At 36.3% G+C, this 13,177-nt stretch overlaps 3 protein-coding genes across 9 annotated transcripts in view; 1 reads left to right on the forward strand and 2 right to left on the reverse strand.

The window, feature by feature from the left end:
- Positions 1 to 1,747, reverse strand: part of GSTL2 (glutathione transferase lambda 2) — a 3,040-nt gene extending 1,293 nt beyond the window's left edge. The window contains exons 1-7 of one of the 3 annotated variants that reach the window (XM_011015647.1): positions 1,352 to 1,742; positions 916 to 990; positions 687 to 747; positions 488 to 574; positions 315 to 413; positions 133 to 232; positions 23 to 49 (exon numbers count right to left, since the gene is read on the reverse strand). In XM_011015647.1, coding sequence (XP_011013949.1) covers positions 23 to 49; positions 133 to 232; positions 315 to 413; positions 488 to 574; positions 687 to 747; positions 916 to 990; positions 1,352 to 1,554 — 652 coding nt within the window. In that variant the 5' untranslated portion in view covers positions 1,555 to 1,742. Of the gene's footprint in view, positions 1 to 22; positions 50 to 132; positions 233 to 314; positions 414 to 487; positions 575 to 686; positions 748 to 915; positions 991 to 1,351 lie in introns of all 3 variants that reach the window. The other 2 variants (XM_011016358.1, XM_011017052.1) reach the window with 2 other exon arrangements.
- A 423-nt stretch (positions 1,748 to 2,170) lies between these two features.
- On the reverse strand, positions 2,171 to 6,921 carry LOC105119562 (Protein phosphatase 2C family protein). 5 transcript variants are annotated; one of them, XM_011018721.1, is made up of 7 exons: positions 6,528 to 6,921; positions 6,292 to 6,355; positions 5,279 to 5,767; positions 3,644 to 4,026; positions 3,071 to 3,307; positions 2,725 to 2,923; positions 2,171 to 2,694 (listed from the first exon to the last, which is right to left on the reverse strand). In XM_011018721.1, exons 3-7 carry the CDS (start codon positions 5,601 to 5,603, stop codon positions 2,663 to 2,665), a joined length of 1,176 nt encoding a protein of 391 aa, XP_011017023.1. In that variant the 5' UTR covers positions 5,604 to 5,767; positions 6,292 to 6,355; positions 6,528 to 6,921; the 3' UTR covers positions 2,171 to 2,662. The 5 variants fall into 5 exon arrangements, with proteins under 5 accessions (XP_011017023.1, XP_011016941.1, XP_011016344.1 ...); XM_011018639.1 differs by having other exon boundaries at positions 2,171 to 2,923; positions 3,644 to 4,011; XM_011018042.1 differs by having other exon boundaries at positions 2,171 to 2,923.
- Positions 5,906 to 11,964, forward strand: LOC105127828 (nitrilase-like protein 2). The gene is made up of 10 exons (XM_011029273.1): positions 5,906 to 5,986; positions 8,194 to 8,430; positions 8,808 to 8,944; positions 9,108 to 9,236; positions 9,418 to 9,476; positions 10,103 to 10,215; positions 10,295 to 10,387; positions 10,470 to 10,572; positions 10,827 to 10,909; positions 11,636 to 11,964. Exons 1-10 carry the CDS (start codon positions 5,906 to 5,908, stop codon positions 11,675 to 11,677), a joined length of 1,077 nt encoding a protein of 358 aa, XP_011027575.1. The 3' UTR covers positions 11,678 to 11,964.
- Positions 11,965 to 13,177: the final 1,213 nt, after the last annotated feature.

A 13,177-nucleotide genomic window follows, 5' to 3' on the forward strand; every position in this document is an offset into this window, starting at 1 on the left:
CCGTCGTCAAATTTGGATAGAGCGGTTTCAATATAATCAAATGCAGCACCTGGGGCAATTCACCACTTCAGTCTTTTTATTTGTGTTTTTAGAGGACAGAGAAACATCAAAGGCAGCAGGCATTATTCTCACCAGCTTCATCTGCTTCTCCTTTGAATGTGGAATTATTGGCTTTGCTGAATGAACCAGTGTAGGAAAACAACTCCTCCGCAAATCCCTTCTTTGCAGGATCCTATAGTTCACAGTCTAAACATCAATTATCCATTTCAATGAAGGGCTCAAACACATGATATAGAGGATAATCTGAATCTTACATCAGGAAACAGTGACGGCCCATCCAAGTGACTGTCAATATATTTAATCAAATCAAGAGACTCTCCTTTCACTTCGTTATTGTGTTCCAGTGAAGGCACCTGCACAAGAACCTTGCATGACCAATACAGGAAAGAAGATAGCAACACTAGTTGGGGTTATCAAACAGCTTAACCTTGTTAGGAGGATACACTTTCTCCTTGTACCAAGCAGGCCTGTCTTGTAAATCAATAGGAACCAATTTTATCTTCTCCTGAAGTCCCTGCTCTTTCAATTTGATGAAACAAAAACATTACCACAAACTGATTGTATTGACGAAATTATATACAGACTAAACAAACCAAGGACAGGCCATGAAATGTTGTAAAAATAACCTTGCAATTCCGGGTAATCCACACACGCTGTGCATAGGGACATGTATACGATATATACAACCTAAAACATAGAGAATGCAACATACAACATGGTAAGATAAATTGCTAGTTAATTTTCACCCATTTAGGAATTGGAGGAAATGCATTGGTAAAGGTATAAAGAAATTCAGCAATTTTATCATAGCATAAGCTGTGAATTTGCAAGCAAGTGAACAAAATGAGACCATACCTTGTTGTTCCATCAAAAACTGGAGGTGGTTCTGAATTAGAAGTAAGAACTGGTGGAAGAACTTCCTTCCCACTTCTGTACAAAATTTTGCCAAAAAAATTAAGAAGAAAGAAAACCTAAAATCCTCCACTAAAAGAATAAAAAACACTCTGACCTGTTTGACTGCCAATTGAAAAGAAAATGGATTTGAAATATTGCAATACTTGTGAAAGAAGAAGGAAGTCTATCTTTTATTTTTCTTATTAGGTGCTACTTAACAGGGTTCCGATTTCTAAGCAACCAAAAAAAGCAAGTATTTCATGGAGTTGAGATGGGAGGTGCCAGTTTTTCATCATCCTTTTCCTTTCCTTTTATTTTCTCAGCAAGCAACCAGACAGAAACTCTAACAACCAATCCCATTCATGCAAGGATGTACATGTAAGGACAATTGAAATACCCAGTAGCCATCGTTGCTGATATGGGTTTTCTTAGTGGTTGAAGTTGAAGCGAATGATAGCATGGTAGTTTTACGGCATCAGCGTCTAGCCATCTTCTTGTTTTCTTGGAGGATAGATGGACAGAGAAACGAAGAGAAAAATGTTTTGAAGGCGTCAGTGGTGCTGAACCAATGGAATAGTTCATGGGCAGAAATGTGGCCATGTTGCTGATTGTTTTTTTGAGGGGTAGTTAGATCCTTACTACTATTACCATAGCTTTTATTACTCTTACTATTGCAATAGATTGGCAAACGTTGATCCAACATAAAGACAAGGTTAGAATTAACTTTATGAGCTAAGCTAATTGAATGTAGATATGCTATCTTACTGAACAGAACCCGAACTTCAGACCTTGGTCTGAACAAATTTTGTTCTTAGCCACCTGATAAATGATATTACCCTTAGAGTCTCTTATGCTATTACAACCACATATACGATAGACTTTGTCCTCTTCTTTCCTTTGTTTCAAGTTTAGAGGCCTCTTTCAGGTGTCCATCTCAGATCACTCTGCTTTATAACTACAGGCTAGGCCCATTGTATAGCTGGCACAATTCTGTACTAAAGACTGCAGACAGCACACTCAGCTTGCAAATGAGGATGGTACCCCACGGATTACATAACACTCGGGCTGGAATCCAATGAGTTGTAAAATTAACATAAACACATCAATCTAGTCGGTGCAAAAGCTAAATCCAGATGCTGTCCCACCAAAAAAGCACAAGCAATAACCGCTGTTGGACCCGTTGCTCCGTTAGACAGTGCAGTGAAACACAAACTGATGACACGCAGAAATATCCCAATAATTTCTAATTGCAATACAAGTCCAGGAACGATGAAGGGGAATATATACAGCAAGCTTGGAAGGAGCCAGATGGCAGATCCTGACTCAAACCGGAAATGGACAACTCAATGAACTAAAACTGAATAATATAGTGACTCTCAATTTAAATGGGATTATTTTTTCTAGTTCTCAAGGCAGTTGAGTAAAACCACAGCTACTGTAAGTAGGTAGCAAGTATCATATGCCAATAACCAGACAGCAACTAAGGCTTTAGTTAAGGTATCTGTCCGTCAAGGCATCAACTATGCTACCTAAGGAAGTCGTTTATGACGTTACATAAGTAGGTTTCTGAGATGCGTGGCTATACAATTGACAAAACACGGAAAAAAAGGGAGGGGGGATTCTTTCAACTCTCTCCTCTTCAAAGAAAAAAGAAGAGTTTGTCAGTACGAATGAAGAAATGGGGCTTGAGGGAACAAGAATTCTCAAACTAGGTGTTGCCATTTCCAGAGACACCACAACCTCCCTTGCCATTTCCAGAGACACCACAACCTCCCTTGATTGAAATTAGGGGGCCACGGAAGGAGCTGCGACTGACAAGATTCGAATCAAGAAACAAAACTATGACTGTGATATCATCATGAAAATGTCTCCTGACACCACGATCAATCTTTTTCAAGTCTGAATATCTCATTTCTCTTTTCTTTGCTGCTTCACAAAGTGCAGCTTTGAGAAGTTTCCTTGCAATACCCTGCAAAAACTTGGATAAATTAAGGTCCCTTCATAAGCAAAGGAAAAGGATTGATTCTGAAAGTTTTAGAAGTATTATAGACAACCAGTAAACACACTAAGTCACATGAAGACAAAAGAAAGTTGAAACCATAAACAGCAATCCTACATTACGCGGACAACTGTGGACAATGTCAACTGCCTCCTGATTGCTTAGGTGCTCCCACAGGCCATCTGATGCAAAGATAAGAAACTGATCTTCAGGGCAGAGTTTCTGCACTAAAATTGTTGGCTCAGATTTAAGAATTGGTTTATCGAAGGGTTCAGGCAATCTAAATTTAGCTAACAGAGGTTCTCTGTTAAATTCCGCCCTTTTCAGATAGGCATCACCTATAGATCTTGAGATCTGAAGAAGCAACAAAGATTTGCCAACAGATTAGATTGTAATATCAGCAATCATGAATATAAAATGCCACCATTTATCATCATAGAAATAGAAAGAAAAATTACGTGCCTAGTGGAACATAGAAAAAGCTTAATGGCAATCACAGTACCAAAATAAAGTTGCATTATCCTACAGTCAAAGCCATATAAAGATATCACCGCAACTAAATTTATTTATTCTTTTTACCGTAATATATTGAAATTGATTTGAGAAAAAAGAATGAAGATGGGGCAATAAGCAATTTGCAGTTTCAAAAAAAGGCATGATAAAAGAGCTATATGAGAGGCCCATACTCACCTGAATCAGACCCTTCACACGCCAAACCTTGTGCTTTAGAACAACAATATGTGGATCATCAGGGTGCAATGAATGCAACTCCTCTCTCACAGATTCTATACTTGCATTATGTTCATATGATAACTGAACTGCTTTGATATCCTTAATGGCCCTTTCCAGTCTTCCTAACACAACCCGAGAATCTCCTGCATTTGCAATGTAGAGAACACCACTGCATACTACACCTACCAAACAACATGCACCAACAGAAGCAATCTGTGGCTTATTTAGCCATTGCTTCTTCACTAGAGAGAGAAATTCCTCTTCTGTTGCCAAAAATGCTTTGTTGATAACATTGGCTGACATTCCATTGTTTTCTGACGTGAATTCTGTACCATGAATAGCTGTCATGTCAGTGAACATGCGCATTAGCTATATAAACAAGAAGTTAAATAAGGCAGAAGAAAAGAATTTTTTTTTTAGATAAAAGAAAATCATATTAAGATATCAACCAAACAAATACAAAAACTCGAAGGTGAATGAGCTATCCTTCAAAGAAAGCAAACAAAAACAAGTCATAATAAAGCAGCCCAATCCCATCAATATCCAATAAGGATACACACCTAAAGGCACCCGATGCATACAATCACAAGGAAGAACGAGAAACTATCTTGGCCCATAATAATTGTTTCATAGAGTATTAATTTCTGAAAACTCCAGCATTGCTTTCCAACCAAGAACACAAAAAACAGCACAGAAGAAACAAAACCATATAAAGTCCTTAACTCTTTCCTCCTTTGAAACCTACAAAGTCAAAGACAAGTAGTCTGCCACCTCCTGCACAACAACCCAAGACTCTCCACTGAAAGTGAACAATCTAGCCCACATATCCCGAAAAGAATAAAATACACATCCGCATTATGAAAAGAATAAAACATATATATGATATAATGCACCATTCACGTCAGAAACACAATCTGCTTTACGAATTCTTGCAAATAATAAGTACACTTGCATGCAAATGAGGTGTTGAAGCAGGAATTATGAAGCTCTCAAGCTCAGAACATAAAGGTTTTGGTGCATCCATTGTCATTATTCTTAAAAGATCATTTAAGTTTTAGTTTTGACTTTCCATTAATCTAGCACAACTCATATATATCTGGAAAAGATTTTTTAACGTGAAATCAATTTTAATTTTCCATTGATCTTATTAAACCTGTACATATTCTGAAACCTATCTGTCCCTGATCAAAATCCAAAAAAAAAACCTATCTGTCCCTGATCAAAATCCAAACAAAAACCAATGATCCTTAATAAAAGAAATAATTAAAATGCACTCCAATTTGACTTAGATAATCTGTTTTGACCTCTTCACGTGAAAAACAAAAGCATCTTCATGGTTGGTGAATAGTACTTCGGGTGGGGTGCTAAAACACAAAAAAGTATCCATCATATTCATGAACTTCAAAATAGCCCAACATCAAGATGAATGGAAAACAATAATCATCACCACACATGAAAAACAAGATTTCACAGATGATATTCACGGAGCAATTGTAGAACAATCAACCATCCAGATTGGGATGACATGAATGACAGCATACAATCATTTGAATAAGAATGAAATTCATGATGGAAGAGGAAAAAAAAGCATACCCTTGATGTTTTCGAAAAGGCGCTCATTCACAAACCGGGCAGCTTCTGGACCTCCATGGCCATCATAAACTCCAACAAATGTTCCATAAGGACCTGATTCAGTTGAGCTCATTGGACCTGATTCCAACTGGCTACAGTCTTCCAATAGATTGTTCGCTTGAATTACTGCCATTGAAAATTCCCCATTAACATGCTGACCTGAATCCTTGTACCATAACAATCCCTCAGCTCTACCAGCAGCATCCCCACCATTACTTGAATTTTCACCCTCAACGGAAGGTTTCCAACAGGGTGAAACAAATCTCATCAATGTTGCGGATACCATTACTTACATATTCTCTCCCAAATAACCCAGAAATCAAACTATTCCTTGAATCAGTATCAGTAAGTATATAAGAGACTGTTCTTGGCTCCTGTTTCTCACCAATCTCCAACCCCACAAAAGATGTATCAGAAATTAAACCCTTATTGAGCGCAGACACCATTAACCTGCAGAGGAGTACAAAACTATGAATGTCCAAGAAATTGCATAAAAATGATTTTGACATGTATTAAAATCCACAGGCCATAAATCTGAAAAGCAATCCGCAATACAACAAATGACAAATAATGCACAAACTGCATACCATGACACTTATGGAGGCACCAAAACGCAAGCAGCACTGCCTCATCAAAAATTCAAGATGCAACAAACATATTGCTTTGCAGGTGCAGAAACTGCATGACACGGGCTCTAAAAAAGTCATATTCCCACACACTATCAATCTAATGAACCAGATGAATTTGCATGTCTATAAACTGGATAATGTAGAGTTTAGAAAATGCATCGACCAAAATTGTGTAGTCATGGTGCAGCCCCATATTTGAAAGAGAAGTTTAAGTTTTGAGACAATAATCAAATGCAGGCACCATAAAAATTGATCATCTTAATGATTAGGAGGCATGTAAAGGAAAGGACCCAAAACATGAAAATCACAGCACATTACAGACTATCTGACGATAATTCTGTATACCTCGAGAATCTATAAGTAGTTGCCTTGAGGGATTCTGGTCAGTCAAATTGCAGACACCATCACCCTGAAACATAAACACAAAAAATACAGATAATAGGTGCTGCCCAAAAACTATGTCTTGGGACCAAATCCCCTCGAAATTATGAAATTTGACATTACGGGTTTCTCATAAAATTGCATGAAATGAATTGCGAACTTTTTTTTTTTTTGAGAATCAAAGAAGTTTCTAAACATACCTTGTAATCAATTTCAAGAGGTAAGGAACAAAACTTTATGATCCTTCAATGCAAAAGCCTTAAGATAAAAGCAAAAAGGCCCAGACTTTGAAGGATTTATTAGATGAAAAAAAAAATCCAAGGGAAGAGATTTTAGAATGTTCCAGCAGAAAATAAGGTTGTAATAAAGATAGATCTAGAGAGAGAAAGACGCAGGCAGAGAGATTGTGGAGTTGTGAATGGTTAAAGAAATAGAGGACTGTAATTACTTATACAACAAATCTTTGGTTTTGAAGGAAATCCATTGATAAGAACGTTCTCTTCTCTGATTCCTTGGTGGGCTTATTATGTCGTGATTTTCAGTTTTGTTTTTTCTTTTCTTTTTCTAGTTTATTTGCTTTATGGGAGGGAGGGGTTTTGACTTTGACCTTAAAACAAGCCCCGCCATTTTAGGCAGCTTTTGCTCATCTTCTTTTGTCCTTTTTATAGTAATGTTAAAACTTCCCTTTGTGAAAAAGATTCAGATTTTCTATCATATTTATTTTAATTTTTGAGAAATTGTTTCTTGGAGCTGGAAGTCCACTGGGACTTTTATGAATAGGATCATCAATCAATCAATGTTAAATTCTAAAAATAAATTTCAAGAATTCATTTTTTATTAAAAAAATATTATGATTTTATCTAAAGTTATTAAATCAATTTTGCTTATGAATTCGATGAATTAATTGATAAATCAAGATATTTTAATTTTTTAAAATGGATTAAAATCTTAAAAAAATAAAAATCATTTTTATTTGATTAATTAAGTTATGAATTGATGTACCAGAATTAAATGAATTAACTCAAAGTTAATATTTTTATAAAAATTAATTTTGAACTAGAAGTTAAGTCAACTAAATCTTAAATCAGTTCATTGTACAAAACTTGATTTGATAAGAATAATATTTATTTTCAGATCTAAAATATAAATTTCTAAAAATAACTAAAAGTTAATATTTTTTAAAAAGCCAGTTCTGAATTAGAAGTTGGGTTAGCTAATTCTTAAATCAATTTGCTAAGCAAAACTAGATTTAATAAGTCTGGTTTTTATAGATGATATTTCTCTTCGGATCCAAAAAATAAGCTTCCATAATTATTATAAAATACAGCATGACTGTGAAATAGTAGATTTACAGTACTGCCTTCTGCATCAGTGCACACCACACACTATTAGAGCAACTCCAAACCAGGTGCTAAATGGTGAGGAAACAAAAAAAATAATATTCTGCTTTTCTTTGCTGTTTTTCATGTTCCGATATAGAGTTAAATAAAATTTTATTTTATTATTTTGCAATTAAAAATATTTTTCTTGTATTTTCTGTAAAAATACTAAAATATTATTCATTACAGAAATATTTTTTATTAATTTTTTTATTAGATTAATTAAAATTATTTTTAGACGGGTCATATCAATTAAGACATATTAAATTGATAAAATAATTTAAAAAACCGTATTTATCATATTTAGAAAACTATATTATCATTCTGGCTGTTCTAAATAGTATTTCCATGCTCGCTCTTATAAGGATCAAGTTGCAATGCATAAGAAGCAAATAAAATAGCCAAATGCATAGGCTTTATGGCTCTTCAGGGGCCGACTGCAAGATAAGAAAAGTGATGGCATCATTATGCAAATAAATCAAAACAGAAACGATGCCATTTTTGTCTCTACAACGGCCGCTTCTACGTCCACCTAAAAAGCAACGGGACTCTTCTTCTCTGCCCGACCCGTCACGTGCGCTCCCGCTCACTGACCGTTCAGTCAAGTGGCATCATTTCCAGCGATCCAGCCATGGCATCGAGCTCAGTCCGGGTCGCTGCAGTTCAGATGACGTCAATCAACGACCTGGCTGCCAATTTCGCAACCTGCTCTCGCCTCGTCAAAGTATACTCACTCTTCAATTTCTCATCAGCACACAGTTTTTGATATTTACTGCAGGTTTGTTCTGGTTTTCATTTTTTATTACGCATTCCTAGCACTGACTTAATCAAAATCAGTGTAATTAGCGTTGACAATCGTTTTCATTTATTAACCAGTGAATATTTAATTGATAATTATAATACGATGATTATAGTTGTGTTATTCGTTCTCATCATGTAACAACGGAATCCTGGATATGTTTGTCGAGCACTGGGTGTGGACCCCACATATGCGCGTGTCAAGTACAGTGAGGATTACCTGCGATTGTAGTTACCACCTCTCTGTTGAGAAATGGTTCTAAACTAATTTATGTATTTTGGCGGGGCGTTGTGTATGTGAAGGAGGCAGTGGCTGCTGGGGCAAAGTTGGTTTGTTTTCCTGAAAGTTTTTCTTTCATTGCGGCAAAGGATGGGGGAAGTGTTAAGCTTGCAGAACCTTTGGACGGACCGATTATGCAACGGTATTGCTTGTTGGCTAGGTAATATATAAATTCGCTTTATTTTCTCTGTATTGTGGTCTTCCTTTCTTTATTCGTAGTTGATAGACACTGCCCATTTTATTCGTTGTGCTCTTATTTACTTTCTTTGCTGGCACAGTATTAGAATTTTTGTTGCCGTCTGGTTATGATTATTGAATTGCAGGGAGTCGGGCATTTGGCTGTCACTTGGAGGATTTCAAGAAAAAGGATCTGATGATGCGCACTTGCGCAACACACATGTTATCATTGATGACAGTGGGAATATTAGAAGCAGTTATAGTAAAATACATTTGTAAGATGGCTAATTCTATGTTTTGTTGCGATGGTTTTCCCGTCATTGTAGTTCTTGAGTATATATGAGCATCGCTTGCTTGAAGTTGATATTTCAGTTCTTTCCTTTATATTGATCTGTGTTTATCTTGATTTAATTTATCCATATGGGAGCTAAACAAACCTTTTCTCTTTAAATAAAGGTTTGATGTGGATGTTCCTGGTGGACGTGTATACAAGGAAAGCAGCTTTACAGAACCTGGTGAAGGCACCATTTGGCATTGCAGGCCAACCACCATTTTGAAAAATTTTAATTTTTTTTTTGGCTTCAAATTATTTTTCTTACTGTTTTTTTATCTTTTTGATGTGCTGATGTCAAAAATAAATTGAAAAAATTGATGTATTTCCAAGCGAAAAGCACTTTGGAAACCAATCTCCATCATACTTTCAAATAGGCTCGAACTCTTCATCCATGTGTTGGACTTGCATGTTGAATAAACAAATATCTTATTTTATGTGTTTTGGCCTGCCAACACCTGCTTTTGGTTCAGTGTACGAAGGTTCCTATGGATAATAGATTGTTTTTTATGTTTTTGCATTCATAACCTCATGCTTGCAAATCTATGGAAAAACAAGTGACTGCCAGCCAATATGACTAACGTGGCATGCTTTCTGGATGATTTTGATGAAGACCCTCCAATAATTTTAATTTATTTTTCTTGGATCCATGCTTTTGAATTCATACAGTTTTCTAATAAGAATTAGCCATGTGTAATGCATCTGTAAAATTTTCCCGTCCTGTTAGCATTTTCATCTCCCTTGTTCCTAGTTAGTGCCTCTTGACACAAATTTCTGTGCATAACCCATCTATATCAATTATGTTTCCAGGAAAGGATATAGTAGCAGTTGACAGCCCTGTTGGACGCCTGGGTTTATCAGTTTGCTATGATCTGAGATTCCCAGGGTTATACCAGCAGCTCAGATTCCATCATGAAGCCCAGGTATAATTCAGTTTATGTATTCTCTGGTATAAATTGACTTTAAGAATCTAAAACTTGAAGCATTTATTATCATTTGCAGATTTTATTGGTACCTTCTGCTTTTACAACAATAACTGGTCAGGCACACTGGGAGATTTTGCTTCGTGCTCGTGCAATCGAGACTCAATGCTATGTATGAATTCATTTGTGTCTTAAAAGAATTATGAATTTGTGTCCACCACGCACAATTAATTGTAATTCTTTTCCCATGTCAGGTGATAGCTGCTGCCCAAGCTGGAAAGCATAATGAAAAAAGAGAAAGCTATGGTGACACATTAATAATTGATCCTTGGGGAACTGTTGTTGGTCGATTGCCTGGTAAGAATTACTGTCTCTTGTTCTAGCACTTCTTCCTATCCTTGAATGAAAAGTCTCGATATTGTAAATGCATTTCTATTTGTACTACATGTTATTTGTTTTCATTCAACAGACTCAGATAATTTCCTCTACTCCTTTCCTCTTCTTCTTCCCTATCTTGTGGTTATTGTATGTGCTGGGTACTTTGGTTTACAGACCATTAGCATGTTTGATGAATTTACTGATTACTAACTTGTTTTGCTTTTTCTTTGCAGATCGCATTTCAACAGGGATTACTGTGGCTGATATTGATTTCTCATTGATTGATTCAGCAAGAGCAAAAATACCAATTGCTAAGGTAAATTCCACTCTAAGGTAAATTCCACTCTAGGATACGAGACTGATTAAAAGTTAACGATTATTTAAGGCAACTAAAATAAAATTTGGAGGGGGAGAAATGGCAATCAAAGATGTAGAAATAGCCAGGCAGCCCTCTAGTTTTCAAGAGTGGCCTCGCCCCGGAGAGATTTGATGCGGAAAGACATGCATATATAAAGTTGAGCCTGGATTGATGACCAATCTGCTTTGTAGGTTAGGGACAAGCACTTGAAGTTTGGACCAGGTCCACACTGCTGGTGCTTGATTCATTTGTTTCGCTTGTAATTGTGGCACGTCAGGGCCTTGCGTCTGTTAGGGTGGGTTGGGTTGATGTTGAACTATAGCCTAGTTAGAGTCTAACCTCACTGCTTGAGCCACATTGGGCCTGGTACTGCCTGTCAATTTAGCAAGTGGCCTCCCCCATGCCCCTTTCTACTGCCAGAATTAGAATCTGTAAGCATCTGTATACTCAAACTCAGCTTGGCATGCATGCATGTGTCCTGCCCTTGCGTAGGTGCAGGTGTCACTGTGTGTGGTCTTGGGTGAGTATTTGTATATTAATGCCTTTGTAGTTGCACATGTGAATCCATAATACAATCATGCGTCGGTATTTGTGTGTGTGTGTGTGTTTTTGGTTACAGGTGCGTGTATTCATTCTATTTAAGTTCTCATATTTGTAATGAAATGCAATCTCTTATACTTCCAGCAAAGGAAGCTCATCGAGTTCTGGAAACCTGCATCTCTATGATCATCCAGTCAAGGAAACCCCAATGGATGAACCAGCTGCAAGAAAGGAACAACAATATATATATGTATCTCCCCCAGCCTCCAAGGAAAGGCATTATGCCTTCCATCTGTGCTATTTTGTCCAGACAATGTGCCGCCAAGCTTGCATCAAACTCTTGTTGTGGCATACGATTCAAGGAACCATGATCTATATTCTTACTTCCATATCAAGGATGATAAGAGTCATTAAAATAACATCAAATTAAGTTCTAATGTCATTTTTCAGCGACCATGCGCTTGGTTAAATTATAATTTTTTTGTTTGAAATATATTAAAATAATATATATTTTTTAGTTTTTAAAATTTATTTTTGATATTAACATATCATATCGATTTAAATTTAAATTTTAATAAAAAACAGGTTGAAATTTAAAATCAAACACTTTCTAATTGCATTTGTAGTACTGTTAGAGACTCCAGAATAATAACATTTTGCTTTCCTCATTGTGAATATTTCAAGTAAATGTTGTGGTTTATGGCTGCGAGCCTGCAACTATTAATGTATGGCATCAACATCGAAGGAGTTTGAAGAAGAAAGCAGCAGAGGGCTTTCGTTTTGCAAACAGAGATTCATTTCGCCCTTGCTTTTGTAGCAGGATACTTTCACTCTACAGCTGGGCATGCCTACTTAATTCAATGCTAATCTCTGTTGTGACTTTCACGAGAAACAAATTGTTCTCGACTATCGGTGGTTTAGGAGTGGTGGACTCGGGGAATTCAGTGAAGTATAACTGGTGGTTAATTTTAAAATATTTTTTACATAAAAATATATCAAAGTAATTGGCAGTGACAATGTGGAGGTGTCTTTTAAAAAAAAAAAAAATTGGCAGCTCAAAGTAACGTTTCCTCTTCTGGTCTCTTGCTGAATCCCTTCAATTTCTCCAATGAAAACGGTTTTTATAGTTAATTACATTGTGGTTTGTGGATTTTTTTTTATTTTCTTATTTAAGGGATTTTTTTCATGCTTTAGTGTAGAATCTATCACTGTAATTCTAATTGTGGATTTTTATTTTATTGTGTTTTTTAATTGTGAAATGCATTCATGTCTCCTTCTGTTGTTTTTGGTCAGCAATGCCTGTAATTGTGTGAATAAATGCTGAAACAATTGAAACGAGAAAAGCATTTATTTGACAAATTTGTTTCTATGGTGATGTTAATTATCACAGAAATGGAGGGCGGCGAAGGCTCCCCGGAAAGATTAAGAGCTAATCCGGTGGCTGCATCAAATCCTGATAATGCAGAGCTAAGGTTTGTTAACATTTATACAACAGTTGGTTGCTTTGACTAAAAATCGCGGTTTTTTTAGGCGGTGTTAACAAGGATTACTCTCCATGTTTTTGTGTTTACTGTATCCTTGTGCCTCACGGACTGGAGCGCAACGCCATTCCCTTGAGAAGGGCAAGCAGAAAGCAAATGAAATAGCAGGGGAAGTTAATTATGAGAGTTCATCTAGATTTATTTT

This window comes from Populus euphratica, unplaced genomic scaffold (assembly GCF_000495115.2).
Source record: "Populus euphratica unplaced genomic scaffold, PopEup_1.0 scaffold1.1, whole genome shotgun sequence".
Taxonomy (NCBI): Eukaryota; Viridiplantae; Streptophyta; class Magnoliopsida; order Malpighiales; family Salicaceae; genus Populus; species Populus euphratica.

Bases quoted from the DNA above. Each gene is read 5' to 3' on its own strand.
- LOC105127828 (XM_011029273.1), top strand. From the start codon at position 5,906: ATGACACTTATGGAGGCACCAAAACGCAAGCAGCACTGCCTCATCAAA. The intron at 5,987-8,193 runs GTGCAGAAACTG...AAATCAAAACAG, and splicing joins ACAAACATATTGCTTTGCAG to AAACGATGCCATTTTTGTCT. The intron at 10,910-11,635 runs GTAAATTCCACT...TTATACTTCCAG, and splicing joins CAAAAATACCAATTGCTAAG to CAAAGGAAGCTCATCGAGTT.
- LOC105119562 (XM_011018042.1), bottom strand. From the start codon at position 5,603: ATGGTATCCGCAACATTGATGAGATTTGTTTCACCCTGTTGGAAACCT. The intron at 4,027-5,278 runs GTATGCTTTTTT...CTGACATGACAG, and splicing joins CCTTTTCGAAAACATCAAGG to CTATTCATGGTACAGAATTC. The intron at 2,924-3,070 runs GTAGGATTGCTG...AAGTTTTTGCAG, and splicing joins TCCACAGTTGTCCGCGTAAT to GGTATTGCAAGGAAACTTCT.